We start from the raw sequence: 24,190 nt of genomic DNA, 5'->3' as shown, positions 1-24,190 counted from the left end.
GACACTCTGAAGACCTCTGTGTCTCTGTGGGATCCCTTTCTGAAGACAGCACAGGGGAGTCTCTCTAAATCAAGGCTCCACAGTCTTCCTGGGGCAATTTTGCGGCAAAATCTGAACTTTAGCCTCCACTACTGACCAGATTCCCAGTAGGTTCCATTAATCTGTCTTCCTAGGCTCTATCAGTTGAGGGTGAGCTTCTAAAGAATTCTTTGAGACCACAAGCTCTTAGCAACAGGCCGCACCCACCCTTCCTGGGAGGTGTCCTGTTGGCTGCTCTCACAAACACAGCCTCCATAACCCGCAGGCTGACCCTGCCTGCTCTCGCATCTCCACATTGGTGGTGTTGAGAGGCAGGCTGCAGTGCACTCTCTAGGTAAACAGAAGGGAGGGCTTCTCTGCTGACCCCTCTTCCTTGCTAGCTGATGCAGCCTTCCTCCTTCTGAGGAGTGAGGTAGGCAGAGCCCTCCGGAGATAGTAAAAGGGATGTGCTCCTACTTAATGGTGCTTTTCAGAGGAAATCGGAGAAGCAGTAAAGCAGGCAGAGGCCTTGCTGTACACCAGGGCTTCTTGGTCCACAACTTCATAAATAAGGGCCCTGGGTGTGGTTACGGCTCATTGGGCTTTCTAGAGAAAAGAGTGAATGCTAAAAGTGACTGATATGACCAGGCAAGATGTTAGAATAACAAATCTGGGCTTGATTTGGGATGGAATGGGTTCTGGGGGCACTCCAGATCCATGCTTCAAGGTCAGAGGCTCTCTCCACTGTGCACTGCTATGGCCATAAGTTACCCAGTGCTAAGCAGTGTGGTAGAGTGGTTAGGAGTGTCCCAGTGCCACTGAGCATGGACTGCCAGCATCAGCCCTGGGAGCTAGTGGGAAATGCAAATGAGCAAGCTCACCTAGCCAATCAGAATCCTAGGGGGCAGGGCCACGGAATCTTGGAACAAGCACTCCCAATGTTCCTTTTAGAAGCTCTCTTTTTACAGTCACATGTCTGGTTTCAGATCCTACTTCCTGATTTCCCATATGGCCATTCTGGACCTCTGGGACTTTGGCTGAGCAATCTCAACATTTTGTGCCTCAATATCTTTATTTCAAAACTGGGGTGGGAAAATTGAGTGAATTACAATATTTAAAACAATCAGAGCATATAGTAAGGGCTATGGCAGAGTTATTTGTTGTTTTGCTAATTATTCTATAATAGACATCTAGCACCTGTGAAAATCCTAGGAAGCAGTGAAATATGAAAGAGAGTAGGTTTATTCCCTCTTCCATTTGAGTATGTCTGCTCTCATCTTAGCCAGAATCTGGTTGTGGAGTTTCACCCGTACCCACACGTACATAATCTAATTTGGGGCAGATAAAAATAGGCCATAGGCAGGATGGAAAGGGAAATTTTATTTATTTCTGTGGGGCATTCCAGAGGGCAGGGACCCAGGAAGGCCTTTCTCCTTGATCTCCCGATTTCTCTCTGCGCCCTCTCTTCTCCCCACGCTCTTGCAGGGCCCATGGGCCAGATGCAATGATCCTTGTGGATGGACAGCCACGCCAGGCCAAGGGTGAGCTGGGGCTCTCCCAAATGCTCCACATTGCCAGTCAGATCGCCTCAGGTATGGTGTACCTGGCCTCCCAGCACTTTGTGCACCGAGACCTGGCCACCAGGAACTGCCTGGTTGGAGCGAATCTGCTAGTGAAGATTGGGGACTTCGGCATGTCCAGAGATGTCTACAGCACGGATTATTACAGGGTAAGGTGACTTTCCCAGCTGCAGGACTCAGCCACAGAGCTAGCGCCTTGCTTACATGTCTTTTTCATTGTCCATTAACCCTATCACTCTGGCACACACATGTGTACACACCCATGCCCAGACATGCACTCAACAGTTATCTTTTGGCCTCTCTTGCATTTTGACATACCTGTTTATTATGTTCTCAATTGCCCACTCCTCCTTTCTTCTTGGACATTTAACTGAACTGTAATCTGTACATTGCAATAACATATGCATTGTGTTCTTACGTGCTTCAATACTCATTCTTCATGTAAACATATACATGTATATGTATGTGCCCAAACACACACACAGACACACCCAACTTGATACTACATTTAATGTCTCCCTACCCAGTCCCAGATCTAGCCTCACCCATGACACATTTTATTCTCTGAAATTATCTTGTGATTATGTAAGAATTATCTTGTTTCCAAAAGTAGACCTTGATGAGAAGAGAAAACCTAAGTAAAGTAACAAAGGTGGCTAATATATTGCTGAGTATTATCCAAATGGGCTAGAACAGATGGGGAAAGGGAAGCATGTTATCTGTTGCCAACTTTGGAGAGAGGACAAAGTTGACAACTTTGGAGAGGTTAGATCTTAGAAAAATTTTCTGATTGTGAGAAGATCCATCCTGCTCAGTTTTACCTTCATATCGTCATCTGCTTTACATTAACAAGAGTCTTATTTTGCTCCTAGAATCTTTTTTTTCCCTAAGTCTTTGGGAATCTTTTTTCCGTGGATTATTGACTGATTCTGATAGTGTTATTATTTCCAGGGAAAGGATGAATGGCCATGAGTGTCACTTATCTCAGCAAGGGGAAATATGAGTGCAACCTGAGACACAGAGATAACTTCTGCAAACTGAGTGAGGGCAGATTGCTAAAAAATACAGAAGATCCAAGGCTGGGCGCAGTGGCTCATGCCTGTAATCCTAGCACTTTGGGAGGCTGAGGTGGGCGGATCACGAGGTCAGGAGTTCAAGATCAGCCTAGCCAACATGGTGAAACCCTGTCTCTACTAAAAAAATACAAAAATTAGCTGGGTGTGGTGGCATGTGCCTATAGTCCCAGCTACTTGGGAGGCTAAAGCAGGAGAATTGCTTGAATCTGGGAGGTGGAGGTTGCAGTGAGCCGAGATCACGCCACTGCACTCCAGCCTGGGCGACAGAGCAAGACTCTGTCAAAAAAAAACAAAAAAACAAAAAAACAGAAAATCTATTTTTGGGACATCAAAGGGAAGAGGACTTTGGATAGACGTTATAAGGAGAGTGTGGGACAATGTTTTGGAGGTCAAGGGATGTCTTATTCCTTTTCAGCTGTTATAGCAAATACCACAAATGGGATAGGTTACAAAAAACTGAAGTATTTCTCATGGTTCTGGAGGATGGGAATTCCAAGATCAAGGTGCAAACAAATTAATTGTCTGGTAAAAGTCTGCTTTCTCATTTATAGATGGCCATCTTCTTGCTCTGTCTTCTTCATATGGCAGAAGGGTTAAGAGGTCTCTCTGGCATCTCTTCCATATGAATACATTACCCTCATAACCTAGTCACTTCCTAAAGGCCTCACATCCTAACACCATTACCTTGGGGCTGTTTCAACATATGAATTTGGGGGGTACACAAACATTCAATCTATAGCCAGGATCATGGCAGCCATTTGTCTCATCTTTGGAGAAATGAGTGATCATACCATGAGTCAAATAGATATGATTGTCCTGTTGGCCTGAGCATAGTGGACCAGAGGCTGGGAATTTGAGGTGTGTGCAGATCAGTTCTATCTGGGTGTTCCTGATGGCCTAAATGAGATCACTCAGACATTAAAACAGATCAGTCAAGACACTTCATTTTAGCATAGTTTGGAGAAAAATGGAATGTTTGAGAAATGACCTTAGTGGTTAGAAAGTGACTTGTTTGTTGTACAACCAAAGAATGGCAGATGATGTACTGTCATGAGAGAATATAAGACAAAGCATAGAGTGTCCACAGCAAGCTGGGCAGCCTCACTAGCCATCTGTCCTGTCCAGTATTCCCAGGTATGGAAAAGGGGACATGATATGGCAGTAGTCACAGACCAATGGCCAGGGCAGACCTGCCAGAAAATATCAAAGAGGAGTCTTTCTTTAGTGTCTAGACCATATTTTTCATTCATTTCCAAGAGAGGCATTGGTGTGGTTACTAAGAGGGGGATGGGTCATAGATTTCTTAGAGTCTGGCTGGAGCTGGCATCATTTAATTGCCTTTCCACTTTGTTTAATGGGGTTTGCTGGTCGGTCTGACTGTGCTCAGATCTATGTTGGTGTTGAAGAAAACAAGAGATGGCTCATTGTTTTTCTCTGTGAAAGGCAGATGTTTGATTATGCCAAGCTGATAACTACTGACTTCACTGGAGTCTCAGGAAACTATGTCTGACCAGAATGTGCTAACTGGCCCTTCAAACTTGCTTCTAGATGTGCTGTTAATATTTATTGAAACTGGTTTAAAAGAGGAAAAACAAAAAATGAAAAGATCACATCCCCAATTGATATTTCTTTGTCCTTGCTTTAACAGCTGTGAACTGTTGCTCTTTATGCCTGAAAGGGCTACAAGGAATACATCTATCTGATTTCTGTGGGTGCCAGGGTAGATTAGAATTTAAGGAAGGGAGAGTGAGGTGGGAAAAGGTACACACTACAGGTAACCTCAATTCCTTCTTCATGAGTTCTAAGGGTGATGTTAGCCAAGGCCAGCTAGCTTGAAATGTATATTTTTGGTCCCAAGGAAGTTTGAACAAAAAAGGATAACTCTTAACAGTGAAAACACAGCACACCGTTGGAAATTTGTGTATTCTACTGATGAGATATTTAAAGACCAGCTTGTGGCATATCTTCATGTTCACTTACTCACAGTGTCCTAATGTATACACCACTCCTCATTCCCTACTTTTCTGTAAAATGAAAGGCAGAAGTAGATTTGCCTGAAGTCACATCAAAATGAACCCCTAAGTCTTATTATCCGTATTTGAAGACGTTGGAATGACAATGGAATTCTTGGATTTAGGCCTAATCTTACCTGTGTTCACATCCTAACGTGCAACCACCATTAGCAACCATGTAATCTGAATGCATTTTCCCCAACCTCTGTTCAATTTTTCTATCGTTAAAGTGAGAACAAAAATATTCACTCAACAGAGTTGTGTTGATGTTAAGCAAGTTAATTTGTATAAAGAGCCTGTAGTACAATACTTACTGGATAAACTCTTATTTATATTATCTTACTAGTCCCCCTCACATCCAAGCCAAGGCAACTCTGTGGATAATTTTATTTCCATATGCAATTCCTGGGACAGAGAGAGGGACTCCCTGACCACTAGAAGATAAACTGGATCATGCAGCTGCTCCAAAGGAGTAGGATCTTTACATTGACCACCTCAGGAAAATGTCTTTCTTAAGGTTTCAACATGTATAAAAATACTGAGTTATCAATACTTGCCTCTTCATCTCATAAATGTTTATAGGGTCTTGCTCATGAATCCTAGAGCTAAGTCCACATTTGGGTGATTTATGTAAAACTTTTTTGTTCAGTATACACCGGCTGAGGCCTTGGGGGAGTGCTCTGATTTGTCAGATCGCGAGAATACTGTGAAGGATTCTCTCTATGAGCTGATACCCCCGGACAGGTTTGTACCTCTCTGCTATCACTGATTAATGAAATCAGTTGGGCCTAAGAGTTTGTTGGCTTCTTATGCCTAACGCCACTAAGTGCAGATAATCCAGGCCTGTGTGTGTGTATGTGTGTGTGTGCGCATACACATGTGCTTGCCTGCCCAGTGCAGATTCCAGAATGTGCATATAAGGGCATGGGGAGAGATGGAGATAAACTCCTCCTTATAGTCTTTCTTTTTCATTTTTAATTTATTAAAACGAAGAGGCACCATCTGGCTCATGCATAAGTGGTATACAGACGATTTACAAAGGTGAACTGCCTAATTTCCTGTTACACATTTAGAGAGAGAAAACAAACATTCCCACACCAGAGCACCAGGGCAATTTGTTCTCTCTTCTTAAGACATTCACAATGACAAACACCTTTTCCTTCTGTGAATCACTGACTCAATGCTTCCAAGATTACCTTTACACTGGCTTTGACAAGGGTAGGCTTTGGGTACCATTATATCTTCCTAAGAACATCAGAGAACACTAAGAGATTGATAGTCAAATCTAGAATTAAAGTTTTGAATGTCCTGAAGGGGAGAAGTTTGAGATTTCAGAATACAGATGTTTTCAGATGTTTTGATTTGGGGAGAGGAGTCAATACACTGAGATCAGGGAGGAATGGAATGAGGGGGGAATGGGATTCTACTAATGTAGAGCTCCAGGAGTGTTCCTCTCTGTTCATCCTGCTGTCCTGTGTGCCTGTGTGCTGTCCTGCGTGACAGTACCTGGCACTTGTTAGGCACCTAATAAAAGTATGAATGAATGAAGTCAGAAAGGGAATTTAGAATTAGGAAATAGGTCATTCCAGACCAAGAGAAACCTAGACAGATAACCAGATGCTCACTAAGGGGAGGTGAGCCTTTGGAGATGATGTGGAATGCAGCTGCAGGCAGCAGAAGCAAGTCTTATCTAATCAAGCAGTGCATTATCCTAGGAGAATGTTCAGAGGAGGCAAATGAGAGATGGTCTGAGTCAAGGATGACCCACTTCAGGTTCTGGTAGAAGACAGAACAGAGTGTCTAGGACATGATGGGGTAAGTATGCTAAAATCCTGTGTGTTTATGACACACAGGTGTGGGTCATAAACAGGTCTGGCAGCAGGTAGTAAGGCACTGGATTCTAAGCTGGAGATTCTGGGTCAGGGTTCCTAGAAACTCCTAGAAACACAGTAACAGTAATCCTTAGGAAGTGGGAATCATTTAGAACAAGCCAACCTTACTGGAAGAATATTTGATTTTATGGATGTCTTGGTGTCCCCATAGCAGATGAAAAGTTGTAAGCTCTTGGACCCACACTGCCTTGGTTTGATCTCTGCTCCTATAATTCCTGACTGTATGACCTTTGGCAAGTCACTTGTCCTCTCTGTGTCTTCAACTGTAAAATGGAGCCAATATCCCCTATCACATGCATTTTCTGTAAGGACTAAGAGTTAAGAAATATAAAGTTCTTAGGATGATAAATAATAAACATTAATTATTGTCTTAGTCTGTTCTGTGTTGCTATAACAGAATACCACAGAATGGGTAATTTATTAAAGAAAGAGATTTATTTCTTACGGTTCTAGAGGCTAGGCAGTTCAAGATCGAGGGAACTCATCTGGTGAGGGCCTTCTTGCTGTGTCATAACATGGCAGAAGACATCACATGGCAAAAGACCAAGAATGGGCCAAACTTGCTTTTATAGTAAACCCACTCTTGTGATAACAAACCCACTCTCATGATAACAACATTAATCCATTCATGAGGGCAGAGCTCTTATGATTAATCACCTCTTAAAGGCCTCACCTCTCAACACTGTTGCATTGGGTTAAGTTTTCAACAGAGGATCTTTGGAGGACACTTTCAAACCCTAGCAATTATTGGAGCTAAAATATGAATGCTTTCACAAATTCCAAAATGGACAAGGCTTACCTAGACATATTAGTTAAGGTAGGCCAACTGCTGTATCAAATAGATACTCAGATATATAATGGTTCCAACACAAATAGAAGCTCATTTCTAGGTCACATAACAGTATGAGTAGGTGAATTCACTGGAGGAGTAGTCCTCTGCCACACCATCATTCAGGCCCATGGAACTCTACCCTTTTCCTTGTGTGGGGTCCTTGGTCATGCTAGGCATTTATCTATGTCCCAACCAGCTAAAAGGAGAAACTGGCATGAAGGAATGTGTGTGGGATGTTGTTAATAGACCTGGCCTGAAAGTGGGGACTAATCACTTTCTCTCCTGGCAAGAACCCAGTTATAGGACCTTCCTATTTAAAAAGGTGGCTGAGAAATGGAACATAGCTGTGTCCCACATAGAAGAGAAAAAACATGAATTGTACTGCATAGCTGGCAATCTCTGCCAGAGTTAAGGATGAAGAAAAACTACATTGTTTTTCAACATTCCATCCCAGCAGCAAATCATCCCATATCCAACAATTTATCAGGAAAGATAGGCCAAGCCTATCTTTCAGAGTATTGCTACTCTGAATGTGGAGAGAGTTATTTTGCAAGGCCCCCTTTTCTATTCTCCTTGCAAACTCTTGGTGTCCCAAGCTTTTGTAAGCAATGGAAGAGCTTGGTCCCACCTGCCATCTTGGTGCTTTGATTCATCCTCCAGGAAAGCAGAAGAGTAAATTCAAGAAACTACATGCTATGAATTGGGTGGGGGAAAGAAACAGTGTTCCAAATCAAAAGGAATATAAATTAATAGATAAGAAAACACATCTAGAAGAAAAACAGGGAAGAAATACAAACTAGAGCAACTTCTATTCCAAATCCATGGTAGTAAAGGAGGAATCCAGAGCATGTCCAAATTCTAACTGAAGCCATCCAATATTGTCTAAAGAAGGGTTACATCCTTGACTAAAAGCCTGGATTGTTTTCCACCAGCAGGTCAAAGGATGGGCTTCAGAAACTCTAAGACTTCCTAAAATTATATGAGTAATATTGAGTGGGGTGTTGTATTTCCTTTTTTGTTTTTTGAAGGTTCAGGACTTTTAAGAGGATCCTAAAGATATTTATGGCCCATTGACTTTACTGGAATGAATTTCCCAGCATGTCAGTCCTGAGAGAGCAAGACAGAGATCCAAGGACTGTACCAATATGAGATCTCTGGAGGGCAGCCCCCTCATTAGTTTAATGGGAGGACCTGAGGTGCAGCAAAGCTGAGGCTTTATCAGATGCTCTCTAAGGTGCCTTCCAGTTTTATGATCAACAAGAACATTGACTGATTACTCAGTCACCAGAGCTGAGAGCCTGAGGCTCCTCTAAGTCTTTTTGACCAGTTAGTTCTTGCCTTCAAGTCCGGAGAAGCTCTTAGATGAAAGTCAAGTGGTTGGCAGTGTACTGAAGAGAGCCAGTGCTCTATGAGATAACTTGGTTTTAGGTAATTTTAAAGGTAAAAACAAAAGCTAATGATAGTAATTTGAGGCAACTGACTTTTAGGATCACAGGGTTCCACCATGCCTTCTGCTCTTCGTTGGAACTTTGGGAATCTCATTTAGTAAGTGGCACCTCTCTTCCCTGGCCAGATGATGTGTCTGAGCCCACTGAGGCAGAGAAGCCAGGCAGATGAAGATTATGAAATACACTTGAATAATGATAGAATTCTTGCTGATGGTGATTTCAGTGTGCAGCAACAATAGTTTTTTTGTTTTGTTTTGTTTTTTTAATACTAAGTCCCCTAATCTTTATAGCAAGATTAGGTATTCCAGCTCAGTGATAGCAGCCTGGGAATATTGCAGACTTTGCTCTGCAGAGGCAGAAGTTTTGCTGCTCATTTCTCCTCTTTGTAGGGAGAAGATAATCATCAGAAAGGGGAAGGGGTTGTGGCCCAATGCGTAGTCCCCAAAATCAGACAAGCTTTTTCTCCCAAGGGGTGAGATTAAGACTGGAGAGCTCTCTGCATTAGACCTGTTACTCCAGTAAGGTGTCCCTGTAGTTGGAAGCCTGAAACAGTGCAAAGAGGAAGGGGTCCATCACATGTCTATTCATGTCCACATAGACAAGCAGTTGCCATCTACACTCAGAATCATATAGTTCCTTCCTCTGAGGCCATGAGTAGGGAGGCTTGACCCCTAGCTTAACTGGTGATAAAGGATTAGCAGCTAGGCATACTAGTTCTTGAGGGACGCTGACCTTGTTTGGAGAGGGCTTATCCAGATTTTTCCCTTTGGTTTTAGCCATTAGGTACTCCTAAGCAGACCCAGGCACCAACGAAGAAGTGATGCTGGCTGTCAGGAGATGAGGGTCTTGTACTGGCTGTCCAGTGACCAGACTCTGTTTATTGTGTTTGATTCTTCCTTTGCTGTTTTTGAAATACCGTAATAATCTTTAACCATGGTCCTATTTATATAGAGAAGAACAATGGAGGAGCGTTGTATTCCATTCCTGAGGAAGTGGTTTTCCCAAATTTTTATAATAAAATTTTATTTGAGAGTAATTTTAGATGTACAGAAAATTCCAAAAATAGTGTAGAGAATTCCCATATATCCTTCACTCAGTTTTTCCTCCTATTGACATCGTATGGAACCAGGGTACCTTGGCAAAAAATAAGAAATTAACAGTGACACAAATTATTAACTAAACTACATACTTTGTTTGGATTTTACCAGCTTTTCCACTAATGCACATTTTACTGTCTCAGGATTCACTCTGGGATACCAAACCAATCTTACTTAAGGGCAGTGGAACTACCGTGGTCAAAGCAGGGGTGAGGGGATGGATCCCCCATTGCCCACAGTCTCTCCTTTGATACCCTATGCCCTCGATGCACCCTTAGGAGCCTCCAGGATTCCACAGTTCAGTTTTCTGCAACAGAGATAGGTGAGCTATAAGACGCCCTCCTGCAATACCAATCCCGGAGGTGCTGAGAAACCCTATTTTGTGAGCAAACTGTAACTCCAGATTCTTAAAAGAATCCTTTAGAACTGTGCAGTCTGTGGCAGCCATCTTCATATAGCAAGTGAACAGGGCTGGAGTTACCGTTCTCTGCTGGAGTTTAGGAATCTAGAGGAAGGTATGGGATCTTCTTAAATTCCCAGCCCTAAACCATGCGTTTGTTCTCTTCTTCAGCTTTGGGAGAGGGTGCCTTGTGCTAATCAGCAGACGTGGCCACAGACTGGAGAGACTTCCAAGTGGGGCTCAGAGCTTTAGTTGCCTGAGCATCTGCTGTAGGACTGGATGTCGTGATACGCACATCTCAAGTGAATTTTGAAAAACAACTTAAATGCTAAGACCTATTAAGTTGTACAAAGCTGCTGAGGGAATGAACACAGAAGGAGGTGTGTGGGATACATTTATGCTAATTATAAGTATTACAACCTTATTTCCTTGATTAAAGCCAGTGGATCTGCACACTAATTATCTACAAAATATCAGTCACTTTGGAATACAAAAGTCTGTTGAGGGACAGGGCTGATATTTAGGACATCTTGGTCTCAGTGCCAGTTCTGTGTCCAGGTTCCAAATCAGAGATTTCACTTTCATCTCTAAAATCTGGAGTTTGGATTCCAGCCATATGATCCCTTTGGGGTTTTGCCTTCTATGGAACTAAGTTCTGTGTGTAATGATAAGTGAGAAGGAGTCTTGATTTTTTTAGGATAGGAGGGAGACATGGCCAAAGGTATAATAATAACTTCAAAGTTGTCTTAACCAGTCTGTACTGTTGCTTTGACCCTAGACCATAGCTCTTCCCCATCTCAGCCCCCTTTTTTGCTTCCTGATAAAATAAAAAAACAAACTCCAGTTTTGAAGCAGACTCTTCTACATTACCTGGATCTAGTTTAGTGACTGAAGTTTAATTTCTGCTCCACCCTCTTCTTCCTCTTTGAGATATTGAGGATAATTGGCCAAAATTCACCCTGGTGGGTAGAAGAATTACCTGAACAGAATTTGTTTGTATTTTTCCAAGGATGAGGATTATCTAATTATTCCCCTCATCTTTGCACTCCTATACCTCCATCCTTTCTAGACCATTTTATACTTTATTTCAATATGGTGGTAATGCTGGGGACATCTACCTGCAACTCAGGCATTCTGAAAAGTATAGAACTGGATACAGAAAAGAATCTGCTATTTTCCACCCTGGGACACTCCGGCAATCTGGAGAGAAGATGACCTGGAGAGGGCATGATGACCAGGAGGTTGAGGTGCAAAGAACAAGGCTCTAACAATGAAGTGATGAAGTTATTTTGTGAATTCTCCCTGCAGTGGCCTGAGGATATTAGTCCTGGGAAGTGCCCTCCCATTTTTGTTTATGGACTCTTGGCAGCCAGTGACTAATGTGGGAACTAGAATGCAGGAGTAGAAGCCAAGAAGCCTAGATTCAGTCTCTCTGCCATGACTCCTGACATGGAACAGATCCCTTTCTTGCCCAGGACCTGAGTTTCTCATTTGTAAAGTGGACATTTCTCATCTTTCTTCTACACTGTTGTGAGGCTTTTCATCTTTTCATAAGTACTGGCCATACCAACAGCATTATTGTCTGCCACTGCATGGAAATTAGGTTGAGAGTTTGTGGGATGTACTCAAGTTTCCTTTTTAGATACATCCATGGCTTCACTGCTTCTTTTCCTGGACTGGGACTGAAAGGACTGAGTCCCAGTTCAGTCACTGGGTTTCTTTGATGACACTGTCTTTAGATCAGTGTTCTTAACTTCAACTCTAGTTAACACTTCCCTCTCGTGAGGTTAAATTAGATGCTTAGTTTCCAAACACATTTGCACATTTGCTAACCCTGTCCATGTTGGTTTATTTCCTACCCTCATACCACATTCCCTAGCCATTAGCAAGATCCATGTGTGAGGGATGGGATTCAATTCAATTCCTTGTCCATGTGCTAAGACGAATAGAACACAAGGAAATAAAAATCTCATAGGGAATATAAGAACAGATAAAAATGTGTTGCTCTACCATAAGCCAAAGGGAGGAAAATTGTATAAAAGGCAGTTAAAAATGTCTAAAGCTTATCTAAGTAGAGGAATGGCATGGGTCTTGAGGGGTTGGTTGGCAGTCTGGATTAAATTTTAGGAAGATATCTCCGTCAGAGAGGTTAGCATGAGCAAAGGCATGGAGGAAGCTTGGAGGTAAGGAAACCAGGAGAATGATCTAGAACAGTGTGTGATTCAACTGGCCAAAACTAAGGATCTATGGAAGATGCATGGAAAGAAATGTTGGTAAAGGAAAGGCCACCATGGCAGCTTTTGAAAGGCCAACTATTTTGGCTTAGGTAGTCAATGGACAGTCACAGAGGATTTGTCATCTGTTGAAGTGTGAATCAGGTCATGTGTAAGGACAATTCGTAAGGCAGTGGCATGTGGGATAGATTGCTGGAAACTAAGACCATAAAGGCAGGCCATCACACTGGCCCGGGAAAGAGGCACTGAGATCCTGTGCCACAGTGGTAGCCATACAGTATGGAAGAGAAGCTATTAGAATCCATGGGCTCAGGACTACGAACTGGAGACTGGCTGGTCCCACAGGCTCAAAGCCACTTGCAGTTTGTAAGGGGCAACTATGAAAACAAACAAACAAAAACCAAACAAACAAAAAAACACACAAAAAACAGTGAAATGGAGGGTCAGGCTGTGTCTTCATCCATTTTGAGGTGCTATAAAAACACCTGAGGCTATGTAATTTATAAAGAAAAGAGATTTAATTGGCTCATATCTCTGAAGACTGTGCAAGAAGCATGATGCCAGCATCTGCTTCTGGTAAGGACCTCAGGAAGCTTTCAATCATGGCAAAGGAGGAGCAGGCGTGTCACATGGTGAGGGAGGGAGCAAGAGAGAGAGGAAGGAGTGGTGCCAGACTCTTTAATGACCAGATCTCATGGGAACTAAGATTAATAACTCACTTACTACCTGGAGAATGGCACCAGGCCATTCCCTCAGGGATCCACCCCCATGATTCAAACGCCTCCCACCAGGCCCCACCTCCAACACTGGGGATCAGATTCCACATGAGATTTGGAGGGGACAAATACCTAAATAAACCAGAATGGATTTTTTAAATTGCATCTTTTAGGCCACCAAGTCCATTCTGCGTCCTTAAAGTGTTAGAAACAACTGAGCAAATGCCAAATCATTCAATTTTAAAGAAATATATAGCTGGAAGGAGCCTTAAATGTCATCTATTTCACCCTAGAGGCACCAGGCAGAATAGCATCAAAATCATCCCAGACAGATGGTTTGCTCGCTCTATTCCAGTGCATCTTCTGGGATTCCACAGGTTTCCTTCCTTATTCCTTCCAGCTGTGGGACAGGGAAGCTATTTTCAGTGAGAAGATTTGTCTTTTTCTTTCTAATTATTAACATTCTTTAGAAGTAGGAAGTTTTCAGTTATGTCTAGCGAGAATCCTACCTGCTACAAGGTAAGTCTGTTTCATCCTATGTCCTTAGTGGAGATAAATGTGGTTTATATTATAAAACAGACATTATAAGACTCAAAAAAACTAAGAAGAACCTCAATGTGACCAAAATGGCTTTGTGGCCAGGTGTGTTGATTCATATCTGTAATCCCAGCACTTTGGGTGGCCCAGGAGGGGGGATTACTTGAGGTTAGGAGTTCGAGACCAGCTTGGCCAACATGGTGAAACCTTGTCTCTACTGAAAATATGAAAAATTAGCTGGGCATGGTGGTGCACACCTGTAGTCCCACACACTTGGGAGGCTGAGGCAGGAGAATCACTTGAACCCGGGAAGCAGAGGTTGCAGTGAGGCAAGATCACACCACTGCACTCCACCCTGAGCAACTGAGCGACAGAGCGAGACTCTGTCTAAAAAAAAAAAAAAAAAAAAAAAAAAAAAGCCTTGTGCATTTCATAGGTAATTGGTTATAATTTATGCATTGGTTGTATCTTGACTGGTGGGAAACCAGTGGAATAAAAATCTTTAGCCCCCTAATCCTGCCAAAAAATAATAACCTATTTTGAGAGTGGTTTCCAGTTATCTCCTAAACTTAGTCTCTTCTCTCTGCAGTTTAGAAATCCAGCTGTTTTCTTCTCTCAATGAAGGTTGTGCAAGCATGAGGACTGATACTGGGGAAAAAAGACGGGGAAGATGCCCCTAAGAAAATTCTGAGATGTTAAAGCATCCTTATATTGGATTCTGTCCTAGGGAAAGGAGAGGAAAAAGCTGAAGGAGACCATTGAATCTGGTGTTGAGTCATTCAGATCTCTCTACTCCTGTGGAGGGCCCTTATGGATATGTCATAACAGGATCTCCTTTTCCTTCCTCAAGTGCAAAAGGCCTTTTTTTTTTTTTCCTGAGAAAAACTGAATATATAACATATAAAGATACATAAATTTCCATACAGATATCTTCTTTACTAGCTGTAATTAAGATATTTGCATGTAAAGAGAATGTTGTGTTCCCTTGACTTCCTCCTGGTAGAGGATTGTATTTCTCTCATAATCCTCATAGCCTAAGATTTTGTGATCTGTCTGTGTCTAAACAGAAGGAGGAGGAGGAGGAATCAGAGGACTGGGTCAATACAAAGCATCTGAAATTCAGAACTTCAAACACAGTTTTTACTCTTGGTTGTTTTTTTCTAGGCTTTGCTAATCCCAAAGAGCAAAGTTGGAGGTAGGAAAGTTGATAGCCCAAGAGCAGGTGGGCCGAGCACCCACTGACATTGCAGTCAGGCAGATATTCAATTGAATCACTGAGCTTCTGCTGAGAGCTATTTGGCCTTAGGAAATTTACTTAAATTCACTAAGACTTATATTCCTCATCTGAAAAAAAAAACAATTTCTTCTTTTGTGCACATTAAATAAGATAAGTATTCAAATTGCCAGTACCCATTAGGCACCCAATAGATGGCTATTATTCTACGTAAAAGAATAAGGTAGAAATTATATATCAGAAATTTTAAACCATTTCAAGTTACAAGCCAAGGTTTTCCCTATGATGGATCTTTATTGTTGGATACTAAAATTAGAGAGGAGAAGAACCTACTCAAGAGAATTTAGGGAAATTTAAAATAAAAAAAGCCACCCACTCCTCCAGGACTGGTTTAGACATTTGAGTTGATCTGTTGGAAGCCCAGGAGGAAAGAGAAAACACTTTTAGGCATCTGCAGGAAGAGCTTTTCTATTGTGGAGTTAGTAGCTACAATCAGGAGCTAATTTTTCTAACTGTGGACCATGAATTCTGCAGTAGACAAAGGTCTTCAGAATTAAAGCCTCCTTCTCCAGATGTCCTTAGTGTGTGCTGTCCCTCATCATTCTAGAGGGAGAGCTTAGGGTAATGCACCTGTCCTGGAACCTTGGGGATAGAGAAAAGACTGGCTTAAGTCCAGCTCTACTTCCTTTCTCCTTTCATTGGCTATATGATGGTTACTGCTCATTATTATGCATAGCATGAAATATGCAAGTGTGTATGCATATGCATAATGGATATGCAAGTTCTTTGTAAACTGTTGGTTTGAGTGCTGGTGGTCTTGTCACCACCACCACCCATCACCACCACCCCCATCACCAGCATCATCACCAACACCATCACCACCACCACCATCACCGTCATCACCATCACCAATGCCACCATCACCGACATCATTACCAACACCACCAACACCATCACCAACACCATAGCCACCACTATTATCACCATTATAGTCTGTGCTTAGTAAATAACCATGTAGACCCTGGAAAAATAAATTGAATCCATCAATGTCCCAAAGTTGACTGGTAGGGGGTGGTCTGTACTCCAGCTCTCCAACTCTGCTGATCATCACAACAACCTTGGTTGCCTTCCTCCATTGAGTCATGCTTTCCAGCCTCTTCAGCCAGCTTGGAACTTTGATTTGTGGCCCAGTTTGTTCTTGTAGTTGGTCATTTCCTTACCCAGTGGGTCAGTCCCCAACTTCCCGATCTTTGTATTTATTTTTTCTCATTCTGAGACACTTGGGTACATGTCTGTTTCATACCTCAATAAAGCATAAATTCCCTTGAAGGCAAAGGAGCTCACCCACTTTTAGCACAGTGATTTCTACATTAAAAGTGCTTAATAAAAGTTACTTAATTAAAAAATACATTATACTATATTAGATGTTTGTAATGGGAAAAGAATAATGTCCCCACATGCCTAAATCTTCTTACATGATTCCTCATTGGTTCCCACTCACTGGGCACCAATGGTCAGTATGTGGGGACTCTGAGTATGTGTATCTGAAAGATGCACTGGTATCACCAAGGGAAAGCCAGCTGGATCTGATTCCCTGCCAATGGCCCTGACATCTGACATCTGCTTATCAGTGCAGAGGACTGGAGAAGGTCTCACAATAATTAAAATACCCATAAGAATGGAGTTAGCACCAAAAGGAAATTTATTAATGCACACAGACAATCACATTATTCAAAGGCCATAGGATCAAAGCATTTGTTCTCAGTAAGCTAGTCCATGTGGGAAGCCGGATCATAATGTGAAAGTTGCTTTAAGAGGAAGAAATCAGAGCAAGGATGTTAGAAGAGTCAAATAATCAATGACATCCAGCTAAGAAAGCCTAACAACAGGGTTCCTGGCTTCTCAGCAGGTTCAGAAATACTCCATGTCTTTTGCCTAAATCCTCCTCTCTCCCTTGTCCAGAGCCAGGAAGGGATGAACATCTCCACCATCCAGTTCCAAGGCTCTTTCTTTCCCAGGCCTCCAGCATCAGCCAGTGCCCCATCTGAGAGATACATTATTTCTTCATCTGGATCAATCAGGGCACAATGCAGCCATGATAGCCTAAGAGCCACTCAAGATTTTTCAGACAACCTTGGATATACATCCATGTTTTCATTCATTTTCTGCTGATCGTAAAGAGGCCAATTGTATTTTCTTCATTTTCAAATGTTTGGGAGACACTTTATTATAGCCGCTAACGCTTCCCATGTCACTGAACTGCTTTCACACCTAAAAATGAGTCCTTTTGTTGCTTGCAAATCTTATTGCCTTGATACCTAGTATTATATGCCCCAGGGAGGGTACATATTAATAGATTTCAAGTGCCTGTTCTGATTGACTGGTGATTGCCCAGAGTGGAGTGATGAGAAGAATTTGGTGGTTGCATCTAGGATCAGTGAAAAAGTGGTGATCAGCTGGTGACATCTGCCATGAAAGTAGAAAAGAGGATTGGTGGCACTTGTGTCTTGTTCTGACACATGTCATCCTGAGCAGTGCTCTCAATTCAGGGATTCTGCTGGACCCTGTTAGGCATGCTCTAACCTTGGATTCACACAAGTGGAGGGATTCTAATGTGACATAGATATCGAGTTTATTGAGTGCACCTGTGTTGAAGGATCATATTCAGAGAAAGGGGTTTGCCAGGCAGATCTGCATTACTGGGGCTAATTTACCCATCACATAAATGAGACTAGCATCCCCAAATTCTGAATTATCTTCTACTGGCCTTTCCCTCACATTTCAACTAAATAGTTGGATTTTTTCTTCTTTTTTTACAACTTGTATACAGCAAAAGTGCCTTGTTTCTGGGTAGATTTGATTCCCTATTACACACTGCCAAGGTGTTTGGTAGTCTAGATACAGCTTTCCCTGCCAGCTCTATGCCATCATCTCTGAGCCAACTTTTATCAGTGTAGCAGCAGGATCTTGAAGCATTTTTTTTTTTTTTTTTTTTTTTACTTTTTGAAAAGTTGAACAGCCCAAGATCAGGGTTTGCTGCTAGAGTTCTGCTCCCAAGCAGACGTTGATTCAATTATCAACATTCTTTGGATATGGTCTATGCATTTTTATTACTCCACCCAACTGTTTTGTAAGTATTCTATGAGAGACCTTGATAAACGTGTGGATGAAATTTGGGTAAGCATCTACACTGGCAATCTTGTGAAATCCTGACTAGAAATGAAGTTGGAGGTCATCTTTCAAACCCACTTATTTGATAGGTGAATACATTGAATGCCAGCCAGAGAGAGAGAGAGAGAGAGCAGATGTTCCTCAAGATCACACACCTAGTTAGTGGTAGAGTGAAGACAAGGACATTCTTCTCCCTTCCTGTGAATTCAGTGCTCCTCTCTAACCACCATCAAAGTGCTATGAGGTCAACGGGCTGGCATGATTCTCCCTATTTACAGACAAGTAAATTAAAGCTCAGAGAGATTAGTGATCATTCCCCAGACTGTACAATAAATGAGGGGTGGAATTGGGTTTGGTGTTCTGGTTAAGTTTTTCAAGGGATGAGAGTTTACTTGTGAATAGAATGTTTAAAGAGCACATCAGTACAGCACAGTCTCCATGAGGTTAAGTAGAAGTGTGAGCTTGTAATAATTGAGTTCCATGATCTATTTTTCTAATAAGGCTTTGTGGCAAGGCCATTCAAAGCAAAGGAGGAAAACAGGATTACCCAAGCCTAGTCAACGCAGCAAGCAAAGACAATTTAATTTAGAGATTTTGGGCTCTCCAGTATAATCTTAAAGCAAGCAGCAGCAACGTGATTTGAAGTGATTGTAGTCTGTAAAATGTAACACAGATTCAGTGAAACTGAAGGGCAAGGAAGGAATATTAGAAGCAAGGGAGGTGGTGCTCAGCGTTGAGGAGTATTGTCCTATTGCCTTGAAATGTGTTGCAAGAAATAATTGTTTTAATGTTTATTGTGAAAATGTATTCTCAAGAACTTTGATTGACACATAATCATTCACAGTAGCTTAGAAGTTCTTTAAGGGCAGTATTCATGCCTTATTTCATTGACTATATAACACTTGTACCTAGGACTATACATGATATATGGTAGACATTTCATAAATGTTCATTAAATGACATAAACCAGGAGACAGGTGTTCTTCTCAGCGAATGACTGATCTGGGATGATGCTCAAGGACCCTAATTTGGAACAATCAGAGATCACAAAGCCAGGTTTCAGTACAGAGATGTATGGAAGGGTTGTCCTCCATTATTTTGGTGCAATGGGTGGGCTCTGCAACATGTTCCTCACCCACAGGGGTGGCAAGATTGGAAAATGCTAGAGCTAGTTGACACCTTAGGGTGGTGAAGCACAGTGCTGCAGGAAGTTACCCTTATTGTGTGAAAATGGAACAGACCATCCTACAAGATAGTGGGTTTTCCATCCCCAGTGGGTTTCTAGAAAATCCATAGAACCACATTATACAGATGCCTGTGCTAGACATGAGGTTTCAGAAGATGATCTCAAAGTTTTGCTTTTCTCTAATTCTGAGATCCTAAAAGCCAACTCTACAATAGAGATTGCTTAGATAAGTGCAAAGTTGTAGAGCAATTTAAGGACTCATAATTATGCACGTGCAAAGAACTGTGTCAAGTATATATTTTCATGATGCTATCAAATATTAAGCCAAATTCACCCTCTGCATATCTACACATTCACAGCCTGAATCCTTTCCCACTTATCTCATACCTCAATACCTGTCACCTGCCCTGTCTCTTGTCTCTCCCTGTGACTGTGTTTATCTTGCTCTGAAGGCTTTCTTGAGGCATTTCTCCCTCCTTTCAACTCAAAAATCCACAATCCATCCTACATTAAAGAAAAATCTTCATTTGACCTTTCTGTCCCTTCTAACTTTGCCTGAATATTGAAATAAGTACTTTTCATCTTCTGTCTTAATTTTTTGGACTTCTGATCTCACCACTGAATTGAATCTGCAGTTTTAGGGTCACTAATTATCTCTCATGACCAAATTTAAATTTCTTACTTCAAGTCTAACCCTTTCTGAACTATTGTTGAATGACATTATTAATAATTTCCCCTTTCCCCCACACCCACTGCAACTGCCAATGCTGCATAATATTCTTGTTGAATGCCTCAGTAATGCTTTGTTCCACAAGTTATAACCATTCCTGGTCATTCTTTCCCTGTTCCATTGGTTTCTCTCCTTCCTCTCATTTTAAGTTTGGGTGCTGCTATTTTAGACATCTGCTTTGCAAACCTCATGCACTCACATAGTTATAACCCCTTTTTACTTTTACACAGAATCTGTTTGAAATTTACATTTGCAGCCTCCACTTCTTCTCTCTTTGATTGCTTAATCTGTAAGCCTCCCCTGGAGAGTTCACTGGAGATTGAAACATGGCATGTTTTAAATAAAACTCACCATGGCCTCCTCCTGCTTCTCTGAGTGCTAGCACCTCAGCAACCGTTAGCATCCGTGAAAACGCTCTTGGGAGCTTCCCAAAGGGGAGTCATTTCTGAACCTGTCTCTTTATCACCAGCCTGCTATGTCTTTCCTTATAGCACCTCAGTGCCACTTTTTCTTTGCACGTTGGCAGGAGCTGCCATGGTCTATGCCTGGTCAGTCCAAAACCTGAATCCGCGCACACATCTTCAGGCTTGGAGCTCTTCCCCCAGGGCTTCTCGAACTTCCTCATCCCTCCTGTTTTTTTGGAGCCTTGAGTGAGTAAATCTTCATTTCACCAAAATATAAATTTCTTGCCCTGGCCTACTAGGTCCTCAAGCCCCTGCCAGTCTCCTTCTTGACCTTCCACAAGAAGCCCCCTTGGCTCCATCCCAGCCAGTCTGTCCCCGGTGGCCCAGTGCCAGTTGCTCATTTCCACCTTTGCATGAGGCCCTCTGTGTTCATTTGTTCGGGCTGCCATAGCAGTGCTCCACAGACTGGGGGCTTCAACAACAGAATCTGATTTTCTCACTGTTCTGGAGGCTGGAAGTTCAAGACCAAGGTGCCAGCAGGGTTCATTCCTTCGGAGGCCTCGCTCTGTGTCTTGCACATGGCTGCCTGCTCACTGTGTCCCCACATGGTCACCCGTCTGTGTGGTTTGTGTCCTAATCTCTTCTTATAAGGACCCCAGTCCTATTGGATTAGGGCCCACCCTACAGACCCCATTGAACCTTAGTTACCTCTTTTAAGGCTCTCTCTCCAAATACAGTCACATTCTGAAGAACTTGGGGTTAGGACTTCCCCATAATGAGCATGTGTTGGGGGGCACACATTTCAGTCCATCACACCTCCTCTTCCCAACTGTCCATCTGTCCTTTCTTTCATCTCCCTCTTCATTCTTTCTCTCTGTTTGTCCCTCCCTGGCATCAGCACCCAGCAATCCCTATTTCATTGTCTTCACTGGATGGTCTTTTCAGCCTCATCCTATGAGTTTGTGCGCAGGGACATGTTACTTCATGAATCTGCCTCTCCTCCAGGTCATTCCAGTGCTGCTTCTCTGCCTCTGACTCGATTGAGAGCAGGGACTGTGTCTCTTGTCTCTTGCACACAGCCCTTGACTTGGAAGCACTTGAGAAATGCCATTGCTAAGTTACTGTGAGTCCCTCCTCACACACACCCCATCCTCTCACTTCTCAAGAGCCCTTTTAAGGGGAAGGCCTTGCTTAGGAGCTTTTTTCCTGAGTGGTGATGGAGAACACAAATGCTAACTCCATGGACAGCAAGGAGGAGGAGGGCTGAGGCTCCACGCTGGTGACATTCAGTGAGCTAACCTTCCTAAATCAGGAAGGAAAGGGGAGGGAATCTGGGTAGCCCTAAAAGCAGTGGTGAATTCAGGGATTTTCTGCGGGACACACTAAGAGCAATAATTCTCTCAGAAGCTTTGGAGAAAGTGCTGTTTCTTTGACCTAAGGGGTTGAAGATTCTAGATAGAACACACTTCCTCTCCAAGCAGTAGGTTGGCTGGGAGGCTTCTGCTGGGAGCTCGTGGAGGGAAGCCCATTGCGTCTTGGTGTCCCACAGAGGAAGACAGCTGGTTGTCATGTGCTGGGAGTGGTGTTATGATGTGCTGGTTGAGCCCCGAGTGCATTGTGTTTCTGGGCAGACTCCAGAGTGAGGGTCTTGAAGGTAGGTTGCTGTGGTCTTCCACTGTCCTGCCTAATGATGCAGGACAAATGTTTGAGGCCGTGCCCCGGAGAGACACGCCATTCAGTTAAAGATCCCCCTGCTTTCTTCATGCTCCTCCTTTCATCCTCCCATGCTTCCTTCCTCTCCCTTCATCCCTTTTCTTCTCTCTCCCCCTCCCCACTCTCTCCCCTCATTCACTGTCAGGAAGGGCCATGCCAGAAGGGCCCGTTCAGCGTGGTGTGGCAGCGGCAGAGGCTAGCAGCAACGGCAGCTTCCACAGTGAGTCTGGATTTGATTTCTGGGGCCAGGGGGCTGGGCAGGGCAGTCCACACACAGACAGACAGCTTGCAGGCTTTGGAAGGCACTTCCATGGGCCGGGGCCTGCTTCCAACCTCTCTTTCCTTGCCTCCCACCGTGGGGCATCATTTAACTTCCATGGAAGTTTCCTGCCAAAGCCATTGATGTGCTTGGGATGTCTCATGGGGAGACAGCATGGTGGGGGGTGGCGGGCCATAATCTGCTAAAATTAGGTGCACAGCCGGGAGAGCTGCAGGAGTTCACATGGCTGCCAGGGCTTCTGTCCAGACCTGTGTGTGTGGTGGAGGCTGGAGGCTCTGCATGGACGATGGTTTGGCTGCTTTCTTGCATTTCAGGAGGTGTGACCTTGAGTTTTGAGTACACTTTGGGTGCCTACACTCCATAGGAGACTCCCTGTAAGGAAATAAGAATGCCCTAATTACACAGCGTAGAGGGTCTAAGAACTGGAGGTCTCCCCATTGACCTCAGATGAAGCGTGGTCTAACAGACTTGATGCTCAGGATGGTCATTACAGATCCTCTGTGACTGAGTCAGATCCCCCAGTGCTTGCAGGGAGGCTTTTGCCCTCCCCATTTTAATTTCTGTGGTAATTTCTGGCAGGGAGATGGACATACTGCAGAGTCAGTCAAAGTTCCATCTGTCTTGCCTTGATCGTCAGACTGCATTGGATGGCTTCCTTCCACTTTTTGCTTGGGGGCTTTTTTCTTCTATTTGGGAAACGGTCCACTTGGGAAAACAGAACCACAGAGTTCATCTACTCAACCTTAAAGATCCAGCCCAGACTAAGAAGACACAAGTTCTGCTTGCCATCTTGAGAGGCTTCCCACAGGCCAGAGGCTGCTTCCTAACACTGACAGGGCATGCGGTAGTTAAGTCAGTTTTGAAGTGAGAAGCTTCTGGTTTCTAATATACAGTATTATCCTGATACTGCAGCCCTATGGGCAGGTGCATGGGAAGGAATGCTTTTACAGTTTCATTCATTTCTCTCATAATTTGGTTAGGGTGGTAAATTAAGCATAGCCTCCCAGATTCTCTCAGAATCAATTTTATAGGTTTCTCTTCTTGACACTGCTCCTAATAATAGCATGAAAGTTTAAGATTTTCAGTACTAACAACTGTGTATAGCTAGGGTATTTCAGAACAAACATGCTTGGCAGCCTTATGAGAATTTTGCAAGCAGAACCATTATAGAAGATTAATCAGTCTCTTCTCATGCTTTTAAAATATTGTATGTATTTCAGTCACATCAGGTTCAAACTCTTGGTTTTAGGAACTGACAGGTTGCATTAAAATATCAAATTGGTCAAATTTATTAATTATTTTCAACAAATATTTAATATTAATCAACTGTGTATGTTTGATTGTCTAAAGTTGGACCCTTCTGAGAATGAAAAGGGAAGTTATTAATAATTAAATAGGAGTTACAGGCATAAATTTAGACCTTTCTTGGTAAATTGGGGCATACAGTCATTTTATCCATGTATTCTGAGTTATTGTTGGTGCCAGCAATACAACTATGAGTAAAACAGACACAAATCGCTGCTCTTACTGAGGGAGATAAAAAAATAAAGATAAAGTATATAGTAAATTTAAGAGTGATAGTTTCTCAAGAGAGAAGGAAAGCAGAGAGGAGAAAAAGAAGTACTTGGTG

At 42.8% G+C, this 24,190-nt stretch overlaps 1 protein-coding gene across 2 annotated transcripts in view; it reads left to right on the top strand.

Moving 5' to 3' along the window:
• The window catches only part of NTRK3 (neurotrophic receptor tyrosine kinase 3), a 392,667-nt gene that overhangs the window by 335,920 nt on the left and 32,557 nt on the right, over positions 1–24,190 (top strand). For both annotated transcript variants that reach the window (XM_002825781.5, XM_054531808.2), the window contains one exon: positions 1,504–1,747. In XM_002825781.5, the coding sequence (XP_002825827.2) occupies positions 1,504–1,747 (244 nt within the window). The remainder of the gene's footprint in view (positions 1–1,503; positions 1,748–24,190) is intronic.

The sequence above is a fragment of the Pongo abelii genome, chromosome 16, assembly GCF_028885655.2.
Source record: "Pongo abelii isolate AG06213 chromosome 16, NHGRI_mPonAbe1-v2.0_pri, whole genome shotgun sequence".
Taxonomy (NCBI): domain Eukaryota; kingdom Metazoa; phylum Chordata; class Mammalia; order Primates; family Hominidae; genus Pongo; species Pongo abelii.
The sequence above is the reverse complement of the archived record's forward strand: the minus strand, read 5'-3'. Positions and strand labels throughout refer to the sequence as shown.